The 26,603-nt window shown below is 36.5% G+C and overlaps 1 protein-coding gene across 1 annotated transcript in view; it reads right to left on the bottom strand.

The window, feature by feature from the left end:
* The window catches only part of SRGAP1 (SLIT-ROBO Rho GTPase activating protein 1), a 102,251-nt gene that overhangs the window by 43,570 nt on the left and 32,078 nt on the right, over positions 1–26,603 (bottom strand). The window contains exons 2-6 of the mRNA XM_026700201.2: positions 9,735–9,930; positions 8,150–8,312; positions 4,403–4,465; positions 2,948–3,130; positions 1,983–2,111 (exon numbers count right to left, since the gene is read on the bottom strand). Of these exons, the coding sequence (XP_026555986.2) occupies positions 1,983–2,111; positions 2,948–3,130; positions 4,403–4,465; positions 8,150–8,312; positions 9,735–9,930 (734 nt within the window). The remainder of the gene's footprint in view (positions 1–1,982; positions 2,112–2,947; positions 3,131–4,402; positions 4,466–8,149; positions 8,313–9,734; positions 9,931–26,603) is intronic.

The raw sequence follows: 26,603 nt of genomic DNA, 5'->3' as shown, positions 1-26,603 counted from the left end.
GGAACTTGTCCCACTTGCCTCACACGCCTGGCCTGGCCACCAAGCTGCTTCTTTCTGTTTCTTTCTTCTTTTGCTTTTGGCTACACACAAGGAAATCAGCAAAAGTCTTTCTTTCTCTCCTCAAGACTCATTTCTGGTGGAATTGGGGGAGAGAAAGAAAGACTTCTGCTGCTTCTGCTGCTTTCCTTGCATGAAGCCAAAAGTCTGTCTCCCCCGCTGAGAACGGAGCTGGAGACAGTATCCTGCTGCAATCCCAAATAAAGAATGATTGATCAGTAGGAAAACGGGGTGGGGAATTTTCCTGCAGACTTTTGGGGGGGATTTTCCCAGGGTCTCTGTTTCGCGGGATTTAAAATTATGAGTTTGGTGGTCCCTGAGGTCCAACAGGTTGGTGAATCTTGGTATAGAGTGCACACAAAAAGATACGTTATCTACTATATATGCTATACTGTATATACTATACACACACACACAAACACAGAGCCCTTCTAAAACTATACACATTTTACTGTGTTTGGAAAAACACACCCAGAGTCCACTTTCTGCCACACATTTAATTATAACTTCTGTACGTTAGAACATTACACACGTCTTCAGATGTTCTTTCCCAGCCTGCACATAACTGTTAGAGCCAGGAGATATCATGGAGTGAATAAAATGTGGTGAAATTCACTTAACAACGCTCTTGCTTAGCAACCAAAATTTTGGCCTCAATTGTGGTCATAAGTCAAGGACTTCCTCTGCATAGGAGCCTTGTCCTAGTAAACTCCTTCTCCTTTCTGGCAATTTTCCTCTCCGTTAGAGGCACCAAAATAATCCAGATGATATAAGGTTTCCTACTGGAACAGGGGGTTGGACTAGATGACCTCTGAGATCCCTTCCAGTCCTAGATTGCTGTGCTGTTTCAAAACATCTTCTGAAGCCACGTCTAGTGCCAGGATTTGTGGTCCTTCCTTCCTCTCCTTTTTTTTTCTCTCTCTCTCTCTTCCTCCCTCCCTCCCTCTCTTCATGTATCTGTCTATCCAACCATCCATCTACCCATGCAATTATATGTCATTCACTTTCCCCTCCCTCCCTCTTTTCTTTCCTTCTTTCCTTCCTTCTTTCCTTCCTTCTTTCCTTCCTTCCTTCCTTTTTCTTCCATACAGATTCCATACAGCTCTGAACCCTTAAGGCAAACCAAATCGCTAAATGGCCAGTTGCTTAGCAAGTGTTCTAATTTACGACTGATCTCCCCAGAGCTACTTGACTTGTTTTTGGAGTTTTGACAGCCATGCCTGTGCGCACGAAGACACATACGCATACATACATACACACACATTTATGACCAGTTATAACATCCTACACAGTCATGTGACTGAGGTTTTCTATGATTTTTGCCAGTTTCCAACAATTCCTCCTGGTTTTCGGTTAAAAATGTCCAGTGGGGAAATGGACTTGTTTAACCAGTGTTTGCTTAATGACCACAAGGTTCACTTAATGACCATGCGGTTTGCTTAAACCAGGGGTCTGGGTCTGCAACCTTAAACATTCAAAGAACCAGGACAGATCTGGCCCACAGGACTTGAGTTTGCATCCCTGCTTTAGAATATAAAATGAAAGAACTGATAATGTTACCTACTTTGGTAATGAAACTACAAGAAAACAACTAAGCTCAGAAAGCACCAAAGACGCCTCATTTCAATCATGAGCTACAAATATTCTCCTCTACTGAAATATTTTCATAATGAACACATTTCTTAATCAAATGAGTAGTCCTAGTCTGAGAGCCTGTAGTTGAGTAGGAGTAGACTATGCTGTTATATGTTTTCCATATATTTCCCTACACTTCAGTAGAACAAAAGATGACACTAAATAAAACAACCCTTTTATAACTGTGTTTAACATAATTGTAATCATACCATTTTAAAGAACAAAAAGCAGACCCAGAATTCTAAACATGATCCAGTAGCATAAGAATTTCAGAAATGCCAATTACTTACATCAATCAGGTCTGAAAGGTCATGAATATAATATTTGAAAACAGAAGCATTTGTTGCTTCAAGGGTTAGCAGATATTCATTTCTGGCTTTAATAGATTTCAGTTTGTTTTCAGAGTATTTTGCTTGACGCTGAGAATAGAAATAATGTAAAGTTGGCAAAAAAATATATTAACACATGTGCAAAATCATAAATTTATGACACTATTTTATAAAATAAAAAATGGCATATTCACTATTTGTGAACAATGGCATTCCTTTCTTTAAAAATGTATGTAGTTATATGCAAATCTATTTTTTGTTTTACTGGGGGAATTGTTTGTTTTTATTATTTTTATCCCTGGGATTTGACACACCCAGAGATTGGTCTAAGATGGCTTGATCTATTAGTTGATTGACATTTTTAAACATTCCTCTTGTACAAAACTGCCATATGATACAAATCATGAAATAGAGTTGTCTCTAAAACCAGAGAGACAATGTTTTAATTGATATGCAAAATGGCTGTGGGATATGCTGCCATATTCTGTAATTACAGAAAGTCATATTGACCAATGGGAGTCCTGATTCACTAGCCACAGCATGCAATAGTGAAGGAAAAATAAGGATTTCCTCCAACAGAATTTTTTTTTTTGCAGGGATGAAATAGAGAGGGTAACAAAGCCCATTATTCTGTTGATAATGTGTTTGTGGGTTTATACACATAACATTTAACTTTAGATTTCAATTGCTCTTACAAAAGTTTTTATAAAAGTTGCTTTAAGTGTAGAAATACAACCATAACCCTGAAGACATCAATGGAACATCAGCTTCCCCATCTCTACAGGAAAGGACCACTCATGTGAGTATGACACTATTTTATCTCCAGCCCAAATGACCCAATCTAATACAAAACTATGACCAAAGTTTAAATGAATTTTGGAGTTGCTCATTTTAATTTCAAACAATTAAGGCAAACTGATCCTTACTTTTTCCTTCATTTTTTCAATTTTCTTCACTGAACTCCGTCTTTGGTGTCTTTCCTCCAGTCGAATGTGAAAAACAGGGTCTCCTGATCTGCCGATTTGTTTTTCTTCTTGCTTTTCAGCCTCTTTCAATTTACTTTCTGCACTGATGCTCTCAGTATGATACATATGGTATGTTTTCATCACCTGGGTCCAAGAGAGTAAAAAGTTCAAGGTAAGATTATAAAATGAATAAAACTGCATTATACCCTATTTTAAATTATTGTTTTGTCTGTTCTGGGGCTTAGGACAGGTTATAAAGGTCTGAGTTATATTAGAAAACCTTTAATTGGAAAAAACTACATAATTTTTTAAAAAATATGTAATTAAAAGTGTCTTACTTGTTTAATTTAATTCTACAGCACTGAACTTTGCCTAAGGATTTATAGTTTAATATATGATTATTTTCATAAAGCATTTTTAATTTCATTTTAGGAATAATAATATCAGCCATTAGGATGGTAGGCCCTTAAAAGAAAGAAGTGTCAAGTATAAAGTATGCAACTATGTATCAATGATATTTATTGATTTAAAATGTTTATAATGACTCATTCACCATGAAAATCTAGATACTTTACAATATATGTGAAAATTCTGTCATTTTCAGATGTTAATATCTATACAATCATGATTAATTATTTCTAGGTTTTTATTCCCATTCCAACATTCACACTTTTAACTGTATGCTGTAAACAGACTTATAACATTTGTTCCTGTTTATTCAATATGTACAATTACAGGTAGTCCTCAACTTATGATCCTAAATTATGTTAAGCCCTAAATTATGTTAAGTGAAATGAAAGGAAGAATTGGGAAAATTAATAATTTCAGTTCATGTGGCAAGGGAAGCACGAAGAGAGTAGCTTCTGAAAGTCTGTCCAACCCTTAAAAAGGGCAACTCAAAGTAGCTCCATCTTTGATCACGTGACCAAGAGACAAAGGGAGTGAGGAGGTTTAAGAATGGAGCAGTAGTCGAACTGCATTTCTTCCAACAATACACTAAGAAAAATTATTCTGCATTTTTTTTCTTGCAGCTTTTTGCCAGAACCAACCATTTTCAAATTCAATATTTATTTTGTTGGCTTCTCCCACCATGCCAAATTTGATCACATTCTGTTCTGTTTTGGAATATTATTCTGCTGTTTGGCATATGGTCAGATGGACAGAGTCCTGAGCCTTTTACATAATTTCTTTCCAGTATTTCATAGGATTTGAAGGAATAATAAAAGCAGTTAATCTTAAACTCAGTTAGAAAGATACATACTATCTTTGGAGTCCAAATCCACCATCTTATTTATTTAAATATTATCAGATTAATATTTTTCTAAGACAGGTTGACTCAACTGAAACATTTAAAATAATGTAAAAGAGGATTTTCAGTCAACAATTCTTTCCTTCAAGCCAAATCAATATGCTCACCGTGTAAAGCTCATTAAGAACCCTCATTAAATCCTCATGAAGCTGGAATGCAATTTCTTTGCTCTGTAATTAAAAAGGAATTATTAGAAAAAGAAACGTAAAATTCCCTTTGAGCAAAAACTAAATGAAGTATTTTTTACAATAAACATATTCTTCCATTTTTTGTCCTGCCTTATGAACAGCAGAAATGTATGTCCATGGGACAAGTGTCAGAAAACAAAACCCATTGTATGAGTCTTGTGAAGGCAATTAAGCAATATTGTTGCTACTCTGTGACAATTAAATAAGCCATAACATAGCAAAATAGAGTGTTGACAGGTTCCTTTCATAACAGGACTTTCTTCTCCCTGATATTTATTCTTAGTAAGGCTGCTGGTCCTATTACAAATTTGCAAATTAGTCAACTGAATAATTATTGTAGCCACTCCATTGGCAACTGATTGCTTGCCAGGTTTTCTCAGCTACTTTAAAACTAGAACTCATGTGACTCCAATGATTGTTAAGTTCTTGCAAGAGTTAGATGTTTTATGCTAATTTAAAGCCACTGCACTTTTACTGAAAAAATAGGTTCTGCTTTATTAGATCCAAACTTAAACTATTCAATTTAGCATTTTTTGCAAGTGAGTAGGTAGTTAGAAAGTAACAAGTAGACTCAACATCCTCCACTGACCATTCTTGTTGACAATTATGGGATCTGTAGCTCAACCAGGAATTTTTAACCCTTTTGCATGCAATTAGAATTGCCAATTTTTCAAGGACGTATTACTTTATTATAAGTAGGCAGTTAATGTTCATGAGTTTGTTGATACATTAAATAACTGCATTTGTATTAGAAATACAACAAGCAGCCAACTTTTCAACCAGATTGTAAAAATGGTTTTAAAAGGAGACAACAGATGATGTTTGCTAATACCCAAGTGATATCTTTGGAAAAATTCAGAGTTTTGGGGCGGGAGGGATGAGAGTATGTATTCTTATATTAAATTTATTATTTTATTGTTTTTATCTTTTACAATATAGTTCTGTTGTATTTTAGGCTGTCCAGAATTGCATGGCAGTGAGATGGAAAGCATATAGATTTTAGAAATAAAGAAAAGTAATTTTGTTCATTTTCCAAGAATTCACAATATTTTTGCTTCATTTGCCAATGCAAACTGTCTGTAACTGATATCAGGCATTAGCCTGATATGGAAATAGCTTACTTTGCATTTTTGCTTATATGTGGAATCAAATCACATTGTTTTCTCATCTCTTTTTGTGCTGCTAAATCTTTCTACCATTCTGATTTTCTTCTGTCTGACAATACCATCGCACATGCCACATTTCTTCTATCTTTTTACCCTCAAAATTTCTGGGTATCTCTAACTGGCAATATTGTTTACATTCTTAAAGTCCTTAAATGGCTAAAATGTTTATTTAACTAATAAAAGTCGGATACAATGGAGAAGACCAATACAATGGTTGAATATCTAGTAAGAAAGAATCATGGATTTGCAAAAAATTGACTAGTATAAATTGACTGCTTCAAATACAGATAAAAATATTTTAAGTGAATTGCTACAGCAAATGGAACTTTAAAGCGTCATAGAATTGGAAGATTTGTTTAGCCTAAAAGGTGATTATTTGTTGAAATGAATAAGTAATAGTTATAAATGTAACTTGGGGGCTTTACCTTGTCCACCTGGCGGGAGTGGTAGGTGCAGGCTAAGTCCAATCAACATGCATCAAAATGGATCTTATTTCATTAACTATTGCTTTTGGACATTCAAAAGAAATCTGTCCCCTACTTTTCTTTTCTTTCTTTCTTTCTTTCTTTCTTTTTTTTTTTTTTTTTGCAAATTTTCCCTAATTTTCAAGGAAAAGATTCTTAGACTCAGAGCTTCAAACACTTTTTAAATAAAAGCACAGATTTTGACACTCAAATATTTCTACACTGTGCTTAAGAGTGAAATGCCATATTTATGTTTATGTCTCTCTGAAGTTCTTTCTATGGGTTTTAATAACCCAAAGGGGAAAATATGGTTTTAAAAAATAAGTGACCTTTGAAATGATCTAAAAACTTTTATGAATATCCACTTGACATTTATGCTGGAAAGCAAATGCCAGCACTTCTATTTAATTGGATTCTATAGCCACTGAGCACTTCACAGCTCTTCTAGTAGACTGAAAATTGAAGAACTGCGCCTTTCTCTGATCATAATCAGAGAGCAGAGACAGATTTAATCAAATTAAGTGCATGCATGTGTGTTGTAAAAGAGATATGTTTATTACTGGCACAGAATAGAGCAATTAAGGTAAACATCTTAATTGAAGGAAGAATATATTCTAATTAAATTAAATGTGGAGGGCTTATATAGCTCTTTCCCCCCCTACCAAGCAACATTAGATTTCTTAACAGGAAAACAGGTAAGTGTATACCAAAAGCAAAGCGACATTTCAACTTTATTTAGAACATCTTTAGTATTCCACTGAGTACAATGAAGCTTTCTCCCAAATAAATATAGATACAACTGTCATCCAAAATGTTAATTTGTTGTTACTTTACCCCATGGGTATCTAAAAGATCTTAGTAACTCTGTGAAACCTCTGAGAAGAAACAGCCCAGGTTACATAAATTTGGATTTAATTACTTATTGTCAAATCATTGTGTGGGAAACATCCTTAAATGTGATCCAACCACCTATTCAATGTAGGATCCATTAGGGATCTTTAGGAGATGGTTATTCAGCTTTTGTCTGATGGCTTCCATTGTAGGAGAACTTACCACTTTCATTTGCTTAATATTTCTGTAAAGTCAGGAAATTTCTCATACTGAACCTACATATATCTTTGTGGTTTTAATCTGGTCCTGTATTCTCAGTATAAAAAATAAGATCACTCTTTCTGTGTTTCAACTCTACAGATATTTAAAGACTTCTACCATATCTCCCCTTAGTTATCCTTTCCATAAGTTAAGGTAAATGGTACATAACTGAACAGTAAGGTCAATAGATTTTTAGAGATAATTTATCTGACAGGGCAAAGGGTGCAAACCTCTGTGAAAATGCTTATTCTTCCATGTATCTCTAAAACAGAAAGCAAAATATATCTTTAAAAACTAAGTTCTGGTTGAAATATTTATGAACATGCTATCATCTCAAAATGTTTCCTTAGTAAACACAAATTATTATAAAAGCTGATAGAATTTGTCAAAATGGAAGGCATAGAATAATTAACTATGCAAGCTCACTTGCATAGTTAATTACAGTTCACTTCCTATAATTAAAGTAAGAAGTACAGAATTTTAGATCATTACCACATTCCTAATTTAGACAAACTCATCCTCTGATGTGATTTTTCAATATCCTTTGTTTTATCCTCAAGAATCACCTAAAGAATTTAGAAAGTTCATTGCAGTTTTTTAAGGTGGAGTTTTTAGCAAGATTGATAAGTTTTCTTTTTCATTAAAATGTAACTCCTCCCAAATATTAAAAAATAATAGAATTATCTTGTACATTGCCTTAGATTTGTTATCCATAGACTAGCTTCTCTTTTTTTGAAGATAACACAGTATACTTAAGCATGTCATATTTAGCTTTTCTTTATTTAAAATTGTATATTCTTGTCACTTTCACCAAAACTGTTCTCCATATTTATAGTGAAAAATGTCATAATGAAGTCAATTACTAATCTCCTGCAGAATATTTGCTTTCAAATTATGTCTTTTATTCTATTTCATTGGAAATTAAAGAAACAACATTATTATACCTTTTTGAACACTCTCGTGGAATCTTCACTTATCTGCATAAAACGCATGATGACATTGTTCAGGTAAATATCACTCAGTGTCGCATGGTCTTTGCTTTCTCTTCTTACTTGGTTGAGTAATAAATACCAACAATTTACTGGAGATAGCAGATTCTGGTCTTTCCTAGTAAGCATACATATGTTATATAGTTCATATCAATTGCAGGCACCATTGGTGTTTTATTTAGTTTAATTAAAACATTTGCAACCATTAAGTTATATCAATAATTAACAAATCTAGCATTTTCAGGATTATATTTATGTGTGAATTATATCTTAACATTCATTAAGTACCCTTTCAATGCTGAAAATTAGCATTCTGAAAGAACAGTAAAGCCTTCCAGTGGATATTTAAGGACAGTTTAGATTTTAAACTTTTTAAAGGCCATAAGTTTGCAACCAGACATTAAGTTTACATTTTTTTTTAAATACGGCATAAATAAATATTAAAATAAATATTGCATTTTTAAAAAGTAACATATATGTATTTATTCTGTAAATCTGCTTTTATCAGTAGCATTCACATATATATGCAGGAAGTCAACAAACAATGGTGAATAAGGCCCTGTCCAGATGGTATGCTTTAGTGTTTACAGTTTAGAGCTGTAGCTTGAAATATAGGATATAATTCAGGGAGAGGACATCCCTTGTGGGAAGCTAATAATAAAGCTGGAAAAGCTGTTCTCTAGGTGGCACAAAAAGTAGAACAAGCAGAGGCATTCTGGTTTTATACTCAGTAAAGTCTGGAGGAAAAAATGATTCTATGTTAATCTTCATAACTACTTCAAAAACAATTCAGGTTTTGCTGTTGTTTTTTAGTTGGCACAAAGGCACTGTATTTGACATAAACTTTGGGGTTGGATGTCCAACAAATTTAAAACATAGAATATTGTTTCATTTCTCTGCCCCTAAAATGTTTGTTTCCTCCTTGAGAAAATTTATTTATGTGGTTACTAACACGAACGCTGATAATCAACCATGGACACTACATAGTACAGAATACAGAATATTCCACGATTTCTAAGGGAGGAAAATAGTTGAAATCACCAAATTCTCAAGTGATGCAATTAAAAATCAAAATGCAAAAGGGTAAATGTTGCTATTTTAATAAACAACATTGAAATTAAACAAATATGCAACTCTCAAATGAAAACAAAACAAATGAATTGTATTCAGATTCATAGTATAAATCTAATATAACTTGACATAGTCTAGGAACAAATCACAAATCTGAATAATCTGCCTAGGAAATACTGTTTTCAGATACTTTCTTCGCCATACCTTGTTAGGTCTAGAGTACAATATTAATAACCAGATTATGAGACCAAAATAAGATGATTTGTTTCACATCATAATTTAGGAGTCATTCTTTAATCACAATTCATATTTCATGTACAATATCTATTTTTAAAAAGGTTAGGATGTCTTTAGAAAAATTGGCTGAGTGCAAACAAAACTCTTAAAATTGTCTGACAAACAATGGTTGACTGCACAGCAATTCTGCAAATTAGTTTAGGCTTCAATTGTACAAGGAACCTCAGCTTACTTGTACTGTTGATGATCTTTAGTACTTCTTGTTTTTGCCATGAACCTTTCAGCTAACTTTTCAAGACTGCGTGAATATTCCGTTTCTATTTCTGCTTTTTTACGAAAGAAGTCTTGCAAGTCTTGAAGAAGCTGCACTCTCATCTCAGTTTGCTGCTCCAGGCATTTTTGTTGTTCTATTAGCTGAGCTCGAATTTCTAGATGGAAACATAGCAGTGTGGTTAGAAGTTTACCAACTTACCAGCAAGCTTTCTCATATGCATACTTTGATAAAGTTTATACCATACAATTTAAGAATAATCAGATCATTAGCAAGAATATACAAATGATTCGTGGACAGGCTACATTTGATGCTTGTCAAAGGAAACATGTTAAACCTGTAATGAAAAATAATTCATTGGTTATTAGTAAGAATTTTGGAGAAATTAAGGAAGTTGCAGTCAAATCAAATATATTGTTTCCACTTTGCATGAGATCTTGGGAAATACTGCTTTCAATATAAATTCTGGTTTTATTCTCAGTAATGTCTGGAGGAAAAGGCTGATTCCATATTATCTTCATTATTTTACATAATGATATAACAGTTCAAAAACAGTTCAAATTTTGCTGCTAGTTGGCACAAAGATACTGTATTTGATGTAAACTTTGGGGTGAGGTCTCAAACAAATTTAAAACATAGAGTATCTGCTTCATTTCTCCACCTCTAAAATGTTTGAGCAAATCCATCTATGTGGTCATTAAGTATACATTAACACTGATAATCAATAATGGATGTTACATAGTAAAGAATATTCCAAGATTTGTAACTTTCCTGGCATGGTTATATCATTTTATAAATGATGTAAAACATAGTTTTGAATGTGCTAAGCAATTATACTTCCTTGATTGTTATGAAAAGCGGAAGCTTTTTGGTAGTGCCTTGTCTAAGATCATCCTAACCTTTTCATCCTGAAATCCAGGCAGCCTTGAAGGGAATTAGCTTCTAAAGCTTTCTGAATACTATTGTAAATGTGGAAATCTCTTCCTACTGATCTTTTTGGTTCTTTGACTGTTCCTGAAGGTAATGTTAGTATTTTATTTTATAATGTTTCATTATAAATGTCAGGTATCTTCAGCTACTGCTATAGATTCATAGCAGCATAGACAAATACATGATAAGTATCCTAAAGACTTAAATATCTTGTTTGCTGAATGAAGGACAGTAAAAAAAATAGATCTGGCCTTAACATTCGAAAATGAGAGCCAGGAAAGTATTTTTTAGAACTGATCTCTTCCATTACTTGCTTGTAACATCTATAGAAAATACAACAGGGTCACTGTATTATACATTTTCTTTTAGCAGATGTGTACAAAGAAACACATCACAGAATGACATGATGTGTTCTTTATGTTAAAAACACTGCAAAGTGAGAGGAGGTTTCATGTGGTAGCAACTCCGTGTCTTATAAACATTCAGCTTATTTCGTATTTTTTTCTAAATGCAAATGAAACACATACACAGACACACACAAAAGGAAATAAATGTTAAGATTCTCTTCCCCCTTCTGATCTTAAAACCTGTTCATAATCTTCTACAAGTCATGGGTATGTATATTTTAGTAGGAAATTAATTGTCAAGCCTGAATTTAATTTGGCATAATAATATGTAATTATTTAACACATGTTGACAACAGTAGAAATTCAGAATGTTAACAAAAATTCACCAAGCTTCCAATCTGCTTTTGAAAGAAAAGAATTTATTTTGGCGATTTGAAGACTATGAATCAGAGTACATTCATATAGACAAGATATGAGATCCAACAGCTGCAATGTTAAGTGAAGAAATCCGGCATGATGAAAAGAACTCACAATCCAAAGCTCTAGAGAACTCTTATAATATCAGCTATCCACTCTCCCCAAACAATATTTTTTCTGTGGAGAAAGCTGATAAATACAGATGTAAATCATTGAATGATGAAACATCAAGTAGTTTATATTTTATATATAACTCATTGGGCTCAAAAACAAATTCATCACTGGTCGGTCTACTTTTTTTTCTAGCCATTTTGTTGATTTTTAATCTAATCTTAGCTTTCAATATTGCATGTAGGCCTGCATTCCTGCATGTTCTGAATTGTGGATTCCAGATTTTCTTTGGCATTTTAAATACAATGATGTGTCCCTTCTCTCTTCAGGGTATTCTGTAAAACATCTCCTTTAACACAAACCCTTCAGGGTGTTATCTGAGTAGCAGGTTGCTCAGCAGATGCTGGAGAAATTGTTTATAACTTGAAGTGGAGCTGGTAAGAACATTCCTAAGGGAGTATCACCATCTGTCTTGAGAGAAAAATTAAACAATAATTCTTCATATCATTTTTGTTTTTTTCTTTACTTCCACATATTCCTCGGTGCAGAGTTTTAACCATCCAAGATACAAAACTATTCACAGACAAAATAAAAGGCTGCATTTCAGTGGTTCTTGAAAGAATGAAATCATCATTAATGTTTCTTCATTTTGATTTTTATTATTTTTTTAAAAAAAATGCTGCTAGGAAAAACTACTGTAGTTTCTTTCACTATAAAAACTATATACTGAAGCACCAATTGAATATTTGGAACCAAAACTATAAATTAACAAGATCTTCAGCATATAAAGAAAATATGTATATACACATATATATGTATATATGTATATGCGTACATACAGACACCCCTTCCACTATACATCTTTTTAGCCCCTGCCATGAACTGGAATTGAAAGTGAAAGTTAAAACCTGCTAGATCTGTTGCCAACCACCAACCACCTTGTTTCTGAAGTTATATAACAATCTTTGGGGTTTATTGTATCGCTATAGATTAATGCAGCTATTCTTCTGAATTAAGAATTAATTTCCTATCCCCACAACCAACTCAATTCTGGCAAGGAGCCCTTTGTCCTGCTGTTTAGTCTGTTGAAAAATCTACTCATTGGAGTAATAAGAGTGCCAAAATACTCCACGTAGTTGCAGAGGTCTTTGATTTTCGTTCTTGGCTATTCATAGTCACAGCCGAGAGTCATTTGGCTGCCTATTCTCTCAGACTTTTGAATGGAAGGCACTTGGCCCACCCACAATCTGGTAGACCTGTAACATCATAGTGCTGAGTAACGTTTTGAGCACCATCGTAGAGCACTACCTCTATTGTGGAAACCAGCCATCTATGCCAGCAATGAAGTGTTGGCACGACATCTATTCATCATAATATCATCTGTATTTTGCTCTCTGCTGGGATAGACCTGGAAACTCAAGGAAAAGAACAGGATCTTTTTATGCTTTAAACCTGTTTCTCGTTTCAAAGTGTAAGCAGCTGAATAAAACACAGATGTACACTGACACCCATTCTTTCTTACTTGTAAATTCTAAGTTTAAGACTCAATTTCAGGAGTTTTATTAAATATGTTTTTCACTAACATTCACATTGAAAATTAAATTGGAATGAGATGCTGCTTTAATCAGGAATAACATGGCATGAAAAAATCGACACACTTTTGCTTTTTAATGTTTCTGTTTTTGCAGCTAAGTGCAAATATATTTCAGGAACTGTTTTTTGTTCAGACACAAAGTGGAACCAATTTGTCTAGTAAAATTACACTTTTAGATATAATAAGTTCAACAGAATTCTATATTACCCAAAATAGTAAAATTACAACTAATTGAAGAAAATCCTCAAAAGATAATCGTTACAGACAGTACTAATTCTATGTTATTTTATATATAGATAACGTGGATAAATTACAGGACATGCTTAATGTATATTATAAAGAGATGCCAAACAGACTTGAAATCTTATTTTTAATTAGCAGTTAGCCCTCTATGAAACCGAGTTTGACACCCCTGCTATAGATTGATCGCTAAGGAACAGGCACTCAAAACAAAATTATATCATAATTCGATGTCATATTGCTCTGCTCAATAAAGAAGCTTTAAAACTTTGTTGCTGGGAAAAGCTGTCTCAAACAGCAGTCTCACTACACAGTAAGAGCATGAAAACACAGAAAAAATAATTTCTGAAAAGCTTTTTTTGTTTTGTTTTTTGAGGAGGCAACTTTCTCCGCAGGATTCAGAATTAAAACACAAAGGAATGAATCCACCAACCTTGGCATTTAAAGAACTTGTACAGGCTTTGACATAAGAACAAGCACAAAACTGAATCCAATTACATTCCTAATTGCAATGTGGGCTGACTTTTCTTAAATTAACTTACAAACATATTCCACTATGTAGAGAAATATTTCCTTAAGAGAAAAGCAACTAAAAATTAAGACGTCCTGAAAGTACTTTTTCAACAGGCAACTGAACTTTCCATTTTTTAAAAAAGAGATTTTATTTCTTGGATGAGAAGCAAAATATATTCAAAAAAAAAAATCAGAAAGTTCAGTTTCCTCTTGAAAAAGCACTTTGGGATAACTATGACCCGGATGACTGAGAATCTTCATAGATATTTAAAAATTAAGATCTTTCTTTAAAAAAAAAACCTCAAAGTGACATTTTTACACCTGTTTTAAAATTGTACGGTTCCATTGAAAACTTCCCTGTTTTCAATATGCAGTATTTTGAGCTTCAAACTCAGGTGTTTTAATTCTAAGTGATACTTACAATTTTAAGTTAGAAAAAAAGTATAAACAGTGTATTACAGTTAATGAGACTTAGTTTGGTGGAACGGTTAAGGCATCAAGAGATCATAAGTTCTAGTCCTCCTGCAGCCAGAAAGCCAGCTAGGGGACCTTGGGCCAGTCACTCTCAGACCTAGAAAGGAAGCAATAGCAAACCACTCAGGAAATCTTGCCAGAAAGACTGCAGGGACTTATCCAGGCAATTCCTAAGAGTCAAAACTAACTTAAAAGCACACATACACACAAATCAAATCAAGTTTTGCTACATAAGATGGAAAGACTTACTGTATATACCACTTCACAGTGCTTTACAGCCCTCTGTAAGCAGTATACATAGTCAGCATATTCCACTCAACAATCTAGGTCCTCATTTTACTGCCCTCAGAAGGATAGAAGGCTAATACAACCTTGAGCCAATGAGAATTTAACTGCTGGCAGTCAGCAGAATTAGCCTGCAACACTGCATTCTAACCACTGTGCCACCATAGCTCCTATACAACTCAGCATTAAAGACACACACACACACACACACACACACGCACGTACACACACAAATGTGTGTTTATATCTATATATACACATCTTGATTTAAGAATTTTCTCAATCTATGTTATTAATCAATATGTAGATGAAGAAAAAGTTTCTTTGGGCTTCACGTCTTGACATCTATGTTTATAAATAGTGCACAAGGGCCTGAAATATGTAACTATGCAAGTGTAAGGCTCCACAATTGCATTAGAAACCCTAATCATGCCCAGCTTTCATTTAGGACCCAGGCAAGAACTTTATGTACAGTATATGACATCTCTTTCATATAATCAAGAGGTAGGTGTACTGAAGGCACCGATCTAATCTCTACTATGCACTTAGTGAAAGGAGAGAAAGTCATTTTATGAATAGGTGTGATACATGACACTGTTCCAGTTTTTCCCACCTCTTCTTGAAAGCATGAGAACTGAGACCTTGGGAAGACGATGGAGAAAGAATTGGTGGTTGGCTTCTTTAAATCGTTAATTAAACTGTTAACAACCAAAGTAACTGTTGTATCTCTTCTCACTTCATCGTGTATTAATTGCATTTGTTGCAAATAGTTTTCAAATGAATAGCTTTTAGGGTCCTTGGTGCTCTCTAAGCTCGTTGTTTTCTTGCCAAGCGTTTCATTTCATTACCAAGTTAAGTAATATCATCAGTGTACTAAAACTGAGAGAGCACCAAGGATCCTACATTTCAATCCTAAGCCACAAATAATCTCTTCTATTAATAAATAGCTTATATCATATAACAAAAGTAGGCACTGTTAAAATATTTAGCTACTACCTTAATAGCAAAATATTTTTTGCTTTAAAAAACCCTCCTCTGTTTGGATTTGTTATGTAGATATCATAGAATTACAATGTAAAGAAAAGAACCCCAACAGCAAAGCAAAGATATCCAGCTTTTGATATCAAGTGTGCTGACACTTTCAAACAGATAGCCATTTTAGTGTTTGGCACCAAGACTGCTTATAAATCTGTCATCACTTCTAAGCACTTTTTGATCTTTTCCATCTGCATTTTTAGTGGAGTCATTTGCCCACAGAATGGGAAACCACATCCTTCTTTCTGAAGTAGTCATTAATTCTATCATTCCAAAATTCTCTTCCATATCTTAGATACTCAGCCTAAGTATTTGCACTTGTTCTTCCTTTTAAGTATGTAGAGAGAACATAGCTTAATAGCTGCCAAGTGAGAATGTCAAAGTATCTCTTTTCTTGGCCTCATTCATCATGTCAGTTTCATCTGAGATTGTACCTATTTCAGTGTCATAAAGCACCGAATGACACCTATTATTGTTCAATAAGACATTTAGAAGCAGCTCACTGAATATGGCTGAAATACAGCATTTACGGAAACAACTGGCCTCAATGACTAATTTAGTCAATAAATCCTTTACTATCCCTGAAGGCTGCAAACTATCTTAGAAGATGTCATATATAAGTTATATGAAATTTACATTCAGACCTCTTTGCCTTACTGCCAGGACCAAGTATGCACTCGAGTATCTTTTTATTCTGCCTAGCAACAGAATTGTACTTATATATGGCCTACTTCTTCTCTGTTGTCAATATTCCTATTACTCTAAGGTTGAACTTGTATTTGTATCATCCATGTAAGAACATGATTTTTCTAGAACACGAATTCAGTCTTTGAGTTTTACAAATTGCTGTCTCGCCAAACTGACTTACTGTCCCTTGCTATAAGAATGCTATATTTTCATTTCTTTGCGTCTCTCTATCAAAAGAACAGTTGTTCACATATCATGCTCACAACAAACCTCTTCTGCAGGAAATTCCGAAGTTTATTGTTCCACAATGACTTTTTGTCATGAATAATACAGTTCTGACAATACCATGACTGTAAAGCATTATTTTCATCAGGAAAGAGAGAATATTTTCTCCTTTAAAATGAAATTGCACATGAATTGTTTGATTCTGTGAGAACACAACAATTATTTCTGCCAAAAGCACCGACATTACTTGTTCCTCATCTGTTTGTCTGGGGAAGCAATAATTGCAAACAATGAATATCTGAATAATAAATTGTGAAACCTACAGTAGTGCATACCCTGTGTGAAATATTACTCTATGTTAAGACTCCATGGTTCACTTATTGTATATTACTAAAAAAAATTTCAAAATATACCAGTGTTCTTCAAGAAATGTATTGCAACTCTGTTAACATTCTTAACGATAGTTTGAAATAGGCCATTAAAATCAGTGATAGAAAGAGAATTGCTGCCTTTTTCAATTAATATCACCTATTTCAACTGAAAAAGATTGTTATCAAAGATTTCAATTCCATTTATTACAGTCATAAGCCAGAGATCAGAACATATAAAAACAGTCAGTAAATGTACAATTACAAATTCTAGTATAAAATAAAAACAATAATTAAAATCTATAATAAAATATCATAGATACCAAGGACTTGGTGATTTACGATAATGTTTCTCCCAGGGTTTATGCATATAGTGCATTCAGAGTGTATTCAGACCCCCTTCACTTTTGTCAATTTTGTTATGCTGCAGCCCGATTCTACAGTTGTTGAAATTCATTTTTTTCTCACTAATCTATACTCAGTACCCCATAATGACAAAGTGAAAACAGAATTTTAGAAATGTCTGTACATTTATTTAAAAAAAACCTGAAATATCACATTGGCACAAGTATTCAAACCCTTTGCAGCAACACTTGAAATTTGGCTCTAGTCCCCCCCATTTCTCTTTATCATTGCTGACATGTTTCTACATCTTGACTGGATTTCATCTGTAGTAAAATAAATTGATTGGATATGATTTGGAAAGTTGCACACCTCTTTATAGAAGCATCAAAGCTGATAATGCATATTCAAGGAAGTCCAGCACCTCTTGCATGAGAAGACCAAGACCTTTAGGTCCAGTGATGGGGTAAGATACAGTATTACCAGAGCTAATCTGAAGAAAGGTACTCAGAAGGCCAAGACCGATTATAAGAGGAAGATTGAGGATAATTTTATAGCAATAACATGAGGCAGGTGTAGCGGGGGTTCAGCAAATTACAATCAATCAACTGACCAATGTCATCTCTGCTGAGGGGGATGCTTCATTGGCCGAGGAACTGAATCATTTCTTTGCTCGCTTTGAAGTGGAGACATCAGAGACAGATGAAATACAGCCACCAGCCAATTGTAGCCCCCACCTCATTGTGGAGGAACAGGAGATGAGGAGCATTCTGAGGGCTGTGGACCCTAGAAAGGCTGCCGGTCCTGGCGGTATATCTGACCGAGTGCTAAAAGACTGTGCTGATCAGTTGGCTGGAGTCTTTGCCAGGATCTTCAATCAGTCTTTATCCCAGTCCACTATTCCATCTTGTTTGAAGGCTTCCACCATTGTTCCGCTGCCAAAGAAGTTCCCTGTCAATAACCTCAACAATTACAGACCACTAGCACTCTCTCCTATCATCATGAAGTGCTTTGAGAAACTGGTCTGCCAGCACATCATTTCTGGTCTTCCACATACATTTGATAAACATCAGTTTGCCTACAGAAGAAATAGATCTACAGAGGACGCTATAGCCATTACTCTTCACGCTGCTCTGATTCATCTAGAACAGCAAGGGGGCTATGTGTGGATGCTTTTTGTAGATTTTAGTTCTGCATTTAACATAATTCTTCCACATAGACTAGTATCTAAACTTCTGGATTTGGATTTTCTTATTCAAACTGCCTTTGGATTATGGATTTCCTGTCTGGCCGCTCACAGAGGGTCAGATGAAGTAATCATACCTCTTCAGCCCTTATTCTTAACACTGGTACACCACAGGGTTGCGTGTTGAGTCCCTTACTCTATACTCTTTATGGGCATGACTGCATTCCCACTTACACTAGTAATACTATTGCTAAATTTGCAGATGATACAACAGTGGTGGGACTCATCTCCGGGGTGGGTGGGGTGAGTCTGTTTATCGAGATGAAGCAGACCGGTTGCTTTCGTGGTATGGAAGCAATAACTTGGTCCTCAACACCAATAAGACCAAAGAGCTTATAGTGGACTATAGAAGGTACAGATCCGACATCCAGCCCTTGCTTATCAATGGTGATCGAGTGGAGCAAGTGGCCAGTTTTAAGTTTCTGGGTGTTAAAAAAGGACCTGACCTGGAGTGCTCACATTGCAGCACTGGCCAAAAGGGCCCAGCAGAGATTATACTACCTGAGACTTCTCAGAAAACAACAACTGAATGAAAAATTGCTGGTGACCTTCTACCACTGCATCAGAGAGAGCACTGTAACATACTGCACCCTCTGTATGGTTTGCCAATTCACAGTGGCAGATAGGAAAGCACTCCAGAGGATTAACATCATTGCCCAGAAGATCATTGGTTGCCCTCTCCCCTCTTTAGAAGAGCTTTATAGCTCCCGCTGCCTTAAGAAAGTTCAAAACATTCTCAAAAATCCATCTCATCCTGGGAACCCTTTCTTTGAACTATTATTCTGCAGGCGGTACAGAATAATAAAAGCAAGGACAAATAGGCTGAAAAACAGCTTCTAACCCAGGGCAGTAGCTCTTTTGAATTCTGCTGTATAGTGCAGTATTGGTGTGGTGTTGGGGGTTTTCGGTTCAATGTGCGGAGGGTGAAGGATGTGTGTTTGTTTATTTTTATGGTCATGGTGTGCATTGAAGATGGTGTTTGATTTCGTTGTATGAGATGCAGTGACAATAAAGTAAACTAAACTGTAGCAGAGCAAAAGCCATGAGATCAAAGGAACTGCCTGCAGAGCCCAGAAACAGGATTATTACAAGGCTCAGATCTGGGAAAGGCTACAATGACATTTCTGTTGCACTGAAGGTTTCTAGGAGCCTCCATAATAAGTTTGGCACAACCAGGACTCTTCCAAGAGCTAGTTGCCTGGTCAAACTGAGCAATTGCAGGAGAAGGGCCTTATCAAGAGAGCTCACTCTGGAGCTAACTCTGACTGAGCTCCAGAGATCCTGTGTGGAGATGGAGCAGAGTTCCAGAAGAACAATCATCCATCACTCTGGAATTTATGTCAGAGTGGCTAGATGGAAACCTTGCCTCAGTGCAAAACACAGGAAAGTCCACTTGGAGTTTGCGAAAAGCACCTGAGAACTCTCAGACTGTGAGGAATAAGATTCTGTAGTCTGATAAAACCAAGATTGAACTGTTTGGCCTCAATTCCAAAGATTATCTGGAGGAAACCAGGCACTACTGGGAAACTGGTCAGGGAAAGCTAACTGGAGCAAAGTACAGGGATATCCTCAATGAAAACAGTTCCATAGCACAACCTCAGACTGGGACTAAGGTTCATTTTCCAACAGGACAACAATCCTAAACTCACAGCCAGGACAACACAGCAGTAGCTTAAGGACAATTCTGTGAATGTGGCCCAGGAGTAGCTTAGGGACAATTCTAGAATGGCCCAGCTGGAGCCCTGACTTGAACCCAGGGGTGGGATTCTACCAGTTCGTACCTATTTGCTAGAACTGGTTGTTAACATTCTAAGCATTTTGGAGAACCGGTTGTTAGAAGAAATTACTGGCCTAATCCTGTAAGGAAGGCAGGAAGGAAATATTCTGGTGTTGCTTACAGAAACTGCCTCTCCGTTAACCCTTATTACATTCTTGGCAGGACTAGACTTCCTGTCTCTGGAACTTCTCTGGAGTTTTTTTTCCCTCCTTCGCTGGTACTTTGCTTGTGTGGAGTGACCATTCAAAGTTACAATGGCACTGAAAAAAATTACTTATGACCATTTTTCACACTTACGGCTGTTGCAGTATCCCCACAATCATGAAAAGGCCAGGCGAGGAGATGCGTGCCTTGATGTGAGTGATATTGAGTTGGCCACACCCAGCAATAACATGACCACCAAGCCACACCCACCACCTAAGCCACTGCCACAGAACCAGTTGTTAAAAATTTTGAATCCCACCCCTGCTTGAACCCTATTGAACATCTCTGGAGAGACCTGAAAATGGCTGTCCACTGACAATCGCCATCCAACCTGACTGAGCTTGAGAGGATTTGCAAGGAAGAATGGCAGAAAATCATTCAATCCAGGTATGCAAAGCTTGTTGTATCATACCCCAAAAGACTTCATACTGTAATTGCTGCCAAAGAGGCTTCAACAAAGTACTGAGAGAAGGGTCTGAATACTTATGCCAGTGTGATATTTCAGGGTATTTTTAAAACAAACTTATACACATTTCTACAATTTCGTTTTCACTTTGTTGTTATGGAGTACTACTTGTAAATTAATGAGAAAAAAAATTAATTTCAACAACTGTAGAATCAGGCTGCAGCATAACAAAATTTACGAAAGTTAAAGGGATCTGAATATTTTCTGAATGCACTGTATATCCTGAGTGGGTCAGCACACTGAATCTATCTCTTAATTGGTCTGGGCAACAGTATGTTGGATTGCCAGGCAGAGAAGAGATTGTATCTTATATTGAATAAAATGGACAACTTTTGGGGTAAACTTGGGTTTTCTTCTGTTTGAGACCTATTAACTAACATGTACCAAAACTAATTGATATTATAACCTTTGTATTAACAGTGAATTCTGCATAGCTATGACTGTCATTGATAACCTAGTCTATATTTTTCCTAATGCTACTGTTAAGTCAGGCAAGTTCAGAAGCAAAAAGCATGAGATAACAATATGTTACAATAACAATTACTACCAACTTGCATTCAATCGAGAACCTGTATATTGCACGAGTCAAAAAGAGGGCTGTGAAAATATTTACAGACCCCTCACATCCCGGACATAAACTGTTTCAACTCCTATCCTCCAAACCAGTGGTTCCCAAACTTTTTCAGTCCACCGCCCCCTTTGTGCTACAAACTCATCCTTGGTGCCCCCCACCCAGGGGTGGGATTTAAATTTCTGTGGGTGTGGCCTAATTTGAGGGCGTGGCTTGCTGGTCATGTGATTGGCTGGCGTGGCTTGCTGGCTGGGCATGGCTTGCTGGTCACATGACCGGATAGGTGTGGTTTGGTGGTCATGTGACTGGGTGGGCGTGGCCAGGTGACTGGCAAACCAAATACAAGTGGTCCTCACTTAATGGCCGGTTGTTTAGCAAGAACCCCAAGTAGAGCGTGCAGGACTTTCTGAGAGTGTGAGAAGCTTCTTTTCTTTCTTCTTGGCGAGTTTTTGGAAATCCAGGTTGGCTGAGGAATGAGTACAAACTGTATCGGAGGCTTTCTTCCTCCCTCTCCCCTCCTTTTCCTCTCGTGCACACCTTCCAGGCCCCACCACAACCGGCTCCTTAGCTGTTCATTGCTCTTGCAGCACCTGTGCAGCACACTCAAATTTAGTGCATTTTACTCCATCCCCTCCTCCTCCTGGAGCCCATTACAATGCGGTGTATCAGAGCTGCCGCATTTGAGGCGCCGGCTCCGGAGCGGTGCAACAGTCAATGGGGTGACCCTGCAGGGCCTCGAATGCCCCCCTGCCACCTCTTAGCGCCCCCTGCCAGCCCCCTTGCCTCTTAGCGCCCCCCTAAGGCATCCCCCCCCAGGGGGCGGTACCGCCCACTTTGGGAACCACTACTCCAAATGATGCTATAGAGCACTGCACACAAGAACTAGACACAAGGATAATTTTCCCCCAAACACCATCACTCTGCTAAACAAATAATTCCCTCAACACTGTCCAACCATTTACAAAGTCTGCATTACTATTACTGTTAATCTTCTCATCTCTCCTTATCACCCATCCCCTCCCGCTTGTGACTGTATGACTGTAACTTGTCACTTGTATCCTTACGATTTATATTGACTGTTTCCTAGTATGATTCGATTACTTATTGTACCCTATGACTATTATTAAGTGTTGTACCTTATGATTCTTGACTCTTGATGAATGTATCTTTTCTTTTATGTATACTGAGAACACTTGCACCAAGACAAATTCCTTGTATGGCCAATCACACTTGGCCAATAAAGAAGTCTGTTCTGTTCTGTTCTGTTCTATTCTGTTCTATTCTATTCTATTCTATTCTATTCTATTCTATTCTATTCTATTCTATTCTATTCTATTCCACCATACAGATGTCAGAAACTCCTCTGGCTGACAGCCAAGATGCTCAGATGGGAGAAAGAGACGTAAGGTTTGAGCTTTGAGAGAAAAATAGAGAAAGAAAAAGAAGAGGAAAGGTAGGATAGCTTGAATCTCAATTTGCAAGTGCTATTTGTTTTAAACTATGAGGGATCCTTTATTTTATCTAGGCCCACAAGCTGACTATCAGAAATAGTATCGGCAATTGTCAAAAATTGCATTCAGTGTTTTTCTTAGTTCAACCAACACACAAATATCTGCTGGCTTGTCAAATTTAAAACAAGTTAGGAGAGTCTGGCAGCTGTCTACCTGCAGGGTCAGCAATTGAGATAATCCAGTGGAACTGCAATCACTACACAGGGAACAGAGAGCCTGTTTTGAATAGATATTTGTTTGCCATTTTAAATAAATTTTACATTTGTAATTTTATTAATTATGCAAACTCTAAGATCTTCTTGTGATCTAGTTGATGAAACTAGATACCACATAACTTTTGTAAAATTTACTGTCTCTAAAACAAAAAGGGTGCTTTACAGATGTTAATGCCCATCACACAAAATGCTTGGTAGATACAGATGCAATACAGATGGCTCTTCATTATTCACACAGATTCCATACCAGCCTAGCAGGACTGAAAAAAATATAATCATAAAAATGTATTCTACAGAAAAGGCAATCCATTATTTTGAAAATGAATAAAATTCATGAACATGCACCCAAACCACTAATGGATAAGTTAAACTCTTTAAATACTTCATGGCAAGGGAACAGATTACTTGAAGAAATGTTTTGTCCTTATTTCATCCATCCCACGCAGTCAGATAGGGAACCCTTGAGAACCCTATTGGTTAAAGAGTTCTGACTTTGAAGAGAGCCTTCTTTGCTGTGTCCACAAGGGTGCCATGAGGTTCCGTCTTAGGCCCAATACTCTTCAATATCTTCATTAATGACTTAGATGAGGGAATAGAAGGGAAACTTACCAAATTTGCAGATGATACTAAGCTGGCAGGAATAGCTGACACCCAAGAAGATAGGCTCAAGATCCAGATGGATCTTGACAGACTAGAACACTGGGCCGTATCTAACAAAATTAAATTCAATGTAGAGAAAAGTAAAGTCCTACACTTAGGTAAGAAAAACCAAAAGTACACATACAGACTGGGTGAAACCAGGCTCAACAGCAGTAACTGTGAGAGGGATCTTGGAGTCTTAATGGACAACCAGCTTAATACGAGCCAGCAGTGTGCAGCAGCAGCCCAAAAAGCAAATGCAATCCTGAGTTGTATTAACAGAGGGATACAAGCAAGATCAAGTGAGGTACTAATACCACTCTATAGGGCCTTAATAAGACCACACCTAGAGTACTGCATCCAGTTTTGGTCATCACATTATAAAAAAGATGTTGAGACTCTTGAAAAAGTACAGAGAACAGCAACCAGGATGATTAGGAGATTGGAGACTAAAACAAATGAAGAACAGTTACAGGAAATGGGCATGGCTAGTCTAGTGAAGAGAAGGACCAGCGGAGACATGATAGCAGTCTTCCAATATTTGAAGGAAGGGGTCAAGCTATTTTTTAAAGCGCCTGTAGGTCAGACAAGGAATAACGGATGGAAACTGAACAAGGAGAGATTTAATCTGGAAATGAGGAGAAACTTTCTGACAGTGAGAGCAATCAACCAATGGGACAGCTTGCCTTCAGAACTTGTGGGAGTGCCATCACTTGAGACTTTCAAGAAGAGACTGGACTCCCATCTGTCAGAAATGGTGTAGGGTCTTCCGCTTGGGTGGGGGGTTGGACTAGATGTCCTACAAGGTCCCTTCCAACTTTGATTATCTGTTACCTAAACCAAAGAAGTTATTGTTGTTCTTGCCCAATGATTTATCTTGCCCTTCCCTCCCCCCTCCTGAAATGAGCACACTTCTATTTTTCAGGCCTTTCAAAAAAGCCCCCCGATATGGCTCTGCCTACTGGCATGGAAGTCCAAGAGTGGCATGAAAACCTGGGGATGGTTGGTGGCTTGAGGTGCTCCTGCCATTTTATTTTAACTTTTCACCTTTGTTTTTATTCTGTTTTTAAACTCAGTTTCTTTTTATATGACGGTTGGGTTTTATTTTTAAATTGTCCAGATTCATGTAAGTGAGATAGGCAATGCAGGAATTTGACAAATAGATGAATTAAATTATGAATATGTAATTGAAACTATAGTTTTAAAAAGCCACTTGGACAAATATTTTATATCTCAATAATTAATCACAGAATCACAAGGCTGATACCTTTTGAAATTTAATTCAGTTTCACAAATCAGTCAACAATTTGAAATTATGGAACCATCTTAGCTTTAGCCATGACTTTTGATATAAGAAAGAAGAAAAGTACATGTATTTGTATTTGTAACTAAATACATCTGTAACTTATGTATTGCTCCTATGTGATGCTCTTTCTTAATTTCATTTTAAGAATGATTAAAGATGTAATCCGCCAGTGGGAATCTTCTTCCCAGGGGTGGGATTCAAATTTTTTAACAACCGGTTCTGTGGGTGTGGCTTAGTTAGTGGGTGTGGCTTGGTGGTCATGTTATTGGCTGGGCATGGCCAACTCAATATCACTGACATCGAGGCACGCATCTCCTCGCCTGGTCTCTCATGACTGTGGGGATGCTGCAACAGTTGTAAGTGTGAAAAATGGTCATAAGTCACTTTTTTCAGTGCCATTGTAACTTTGAATGGTCACTCCACACAAGCAAAGTACCAGCAAAGAAGGGAAAAAAACTCCAGAGATGTTCCTGAGACAGTAAGTCTCATCCTGACAAGAATGTAATAAGGGTTAACAGAGAGGCAGTTTCTGTAAGCAACACCAGAATACTCTATTAGATCTTAGGGGGCTGATCTAACTTGAACCATAATCTAAAACCATCTCTATCTATTGGACCGGATGGAATATGTGCCTACTTCTTTAAAAAGCTATCCATTGCCATAGCCGAACCTCTAAGCATAATCTTTGAAAAATCTTTCAGGACCAGCTCCTTGCCTAACCTATGGTCACAAGCCACGGTCATCCCCATCTTCAAAAAGGGAAACCCCAGCCTAGTTGAAAATTACAGACCAATCTCCTTATGCTGCGTCACCTGTAAGTCATGGAATCAATTATTAACCAATCCATTATCCTCCACTTAGAGACAAACAACCTACTCTCCTATAAACAATTTGGTTTCAGGAAAAAACTATCCTGTAATCTGCAACTCTTACACTGCAAAAACATACGGACTACACAACTCAATCAGGACAAAGCAATAGACGCAATCTACATAGACTTCTGTAAAGCCTTTGATTCAGTGGTACACGACAAACTACTCCTAAAACTAAAATCTTATGGTATCTCTGGACAACTGCATAACTGGACAGAAGCATTCTTGTCAAACAGACAATGAATGGTCAAAATTGGGAGTGTCCTATCAAATTCTGTACCTGTCAATAGTGGTGTCCCCCAAGGCAGTGTTCTAGGACCAACTCTCTTCATACTCTCCATAAATGACCTCTGTGATCATATTAAGAGCAACTGCCTTCTCTTCGCTGATGATGTAAAGCTGTTCAATACCACAGACAATACTGCTACCCTTCAAAAAGATCTTGGCTATGTATC

Source organism: Pseudonaja textilis, chromosome 5 (genome assembly GCF_049901715.1).
Source record: "Pseudonaja textilis isolate UNSWEBS1 chromosome 5, rPseTex1.2, whole genome shotgun sequence".
Classification (NCBI taxonomy): domain Eukaryota; kingdom Metazoa; phylum Chordata; class Lepidosauria; order Squamata; family Elapidae; genus Pseudonaja; species Pseudonaja textilis.
This window is presented reverse-complemented; position numbering and strand designations above follow the sequence as displayed.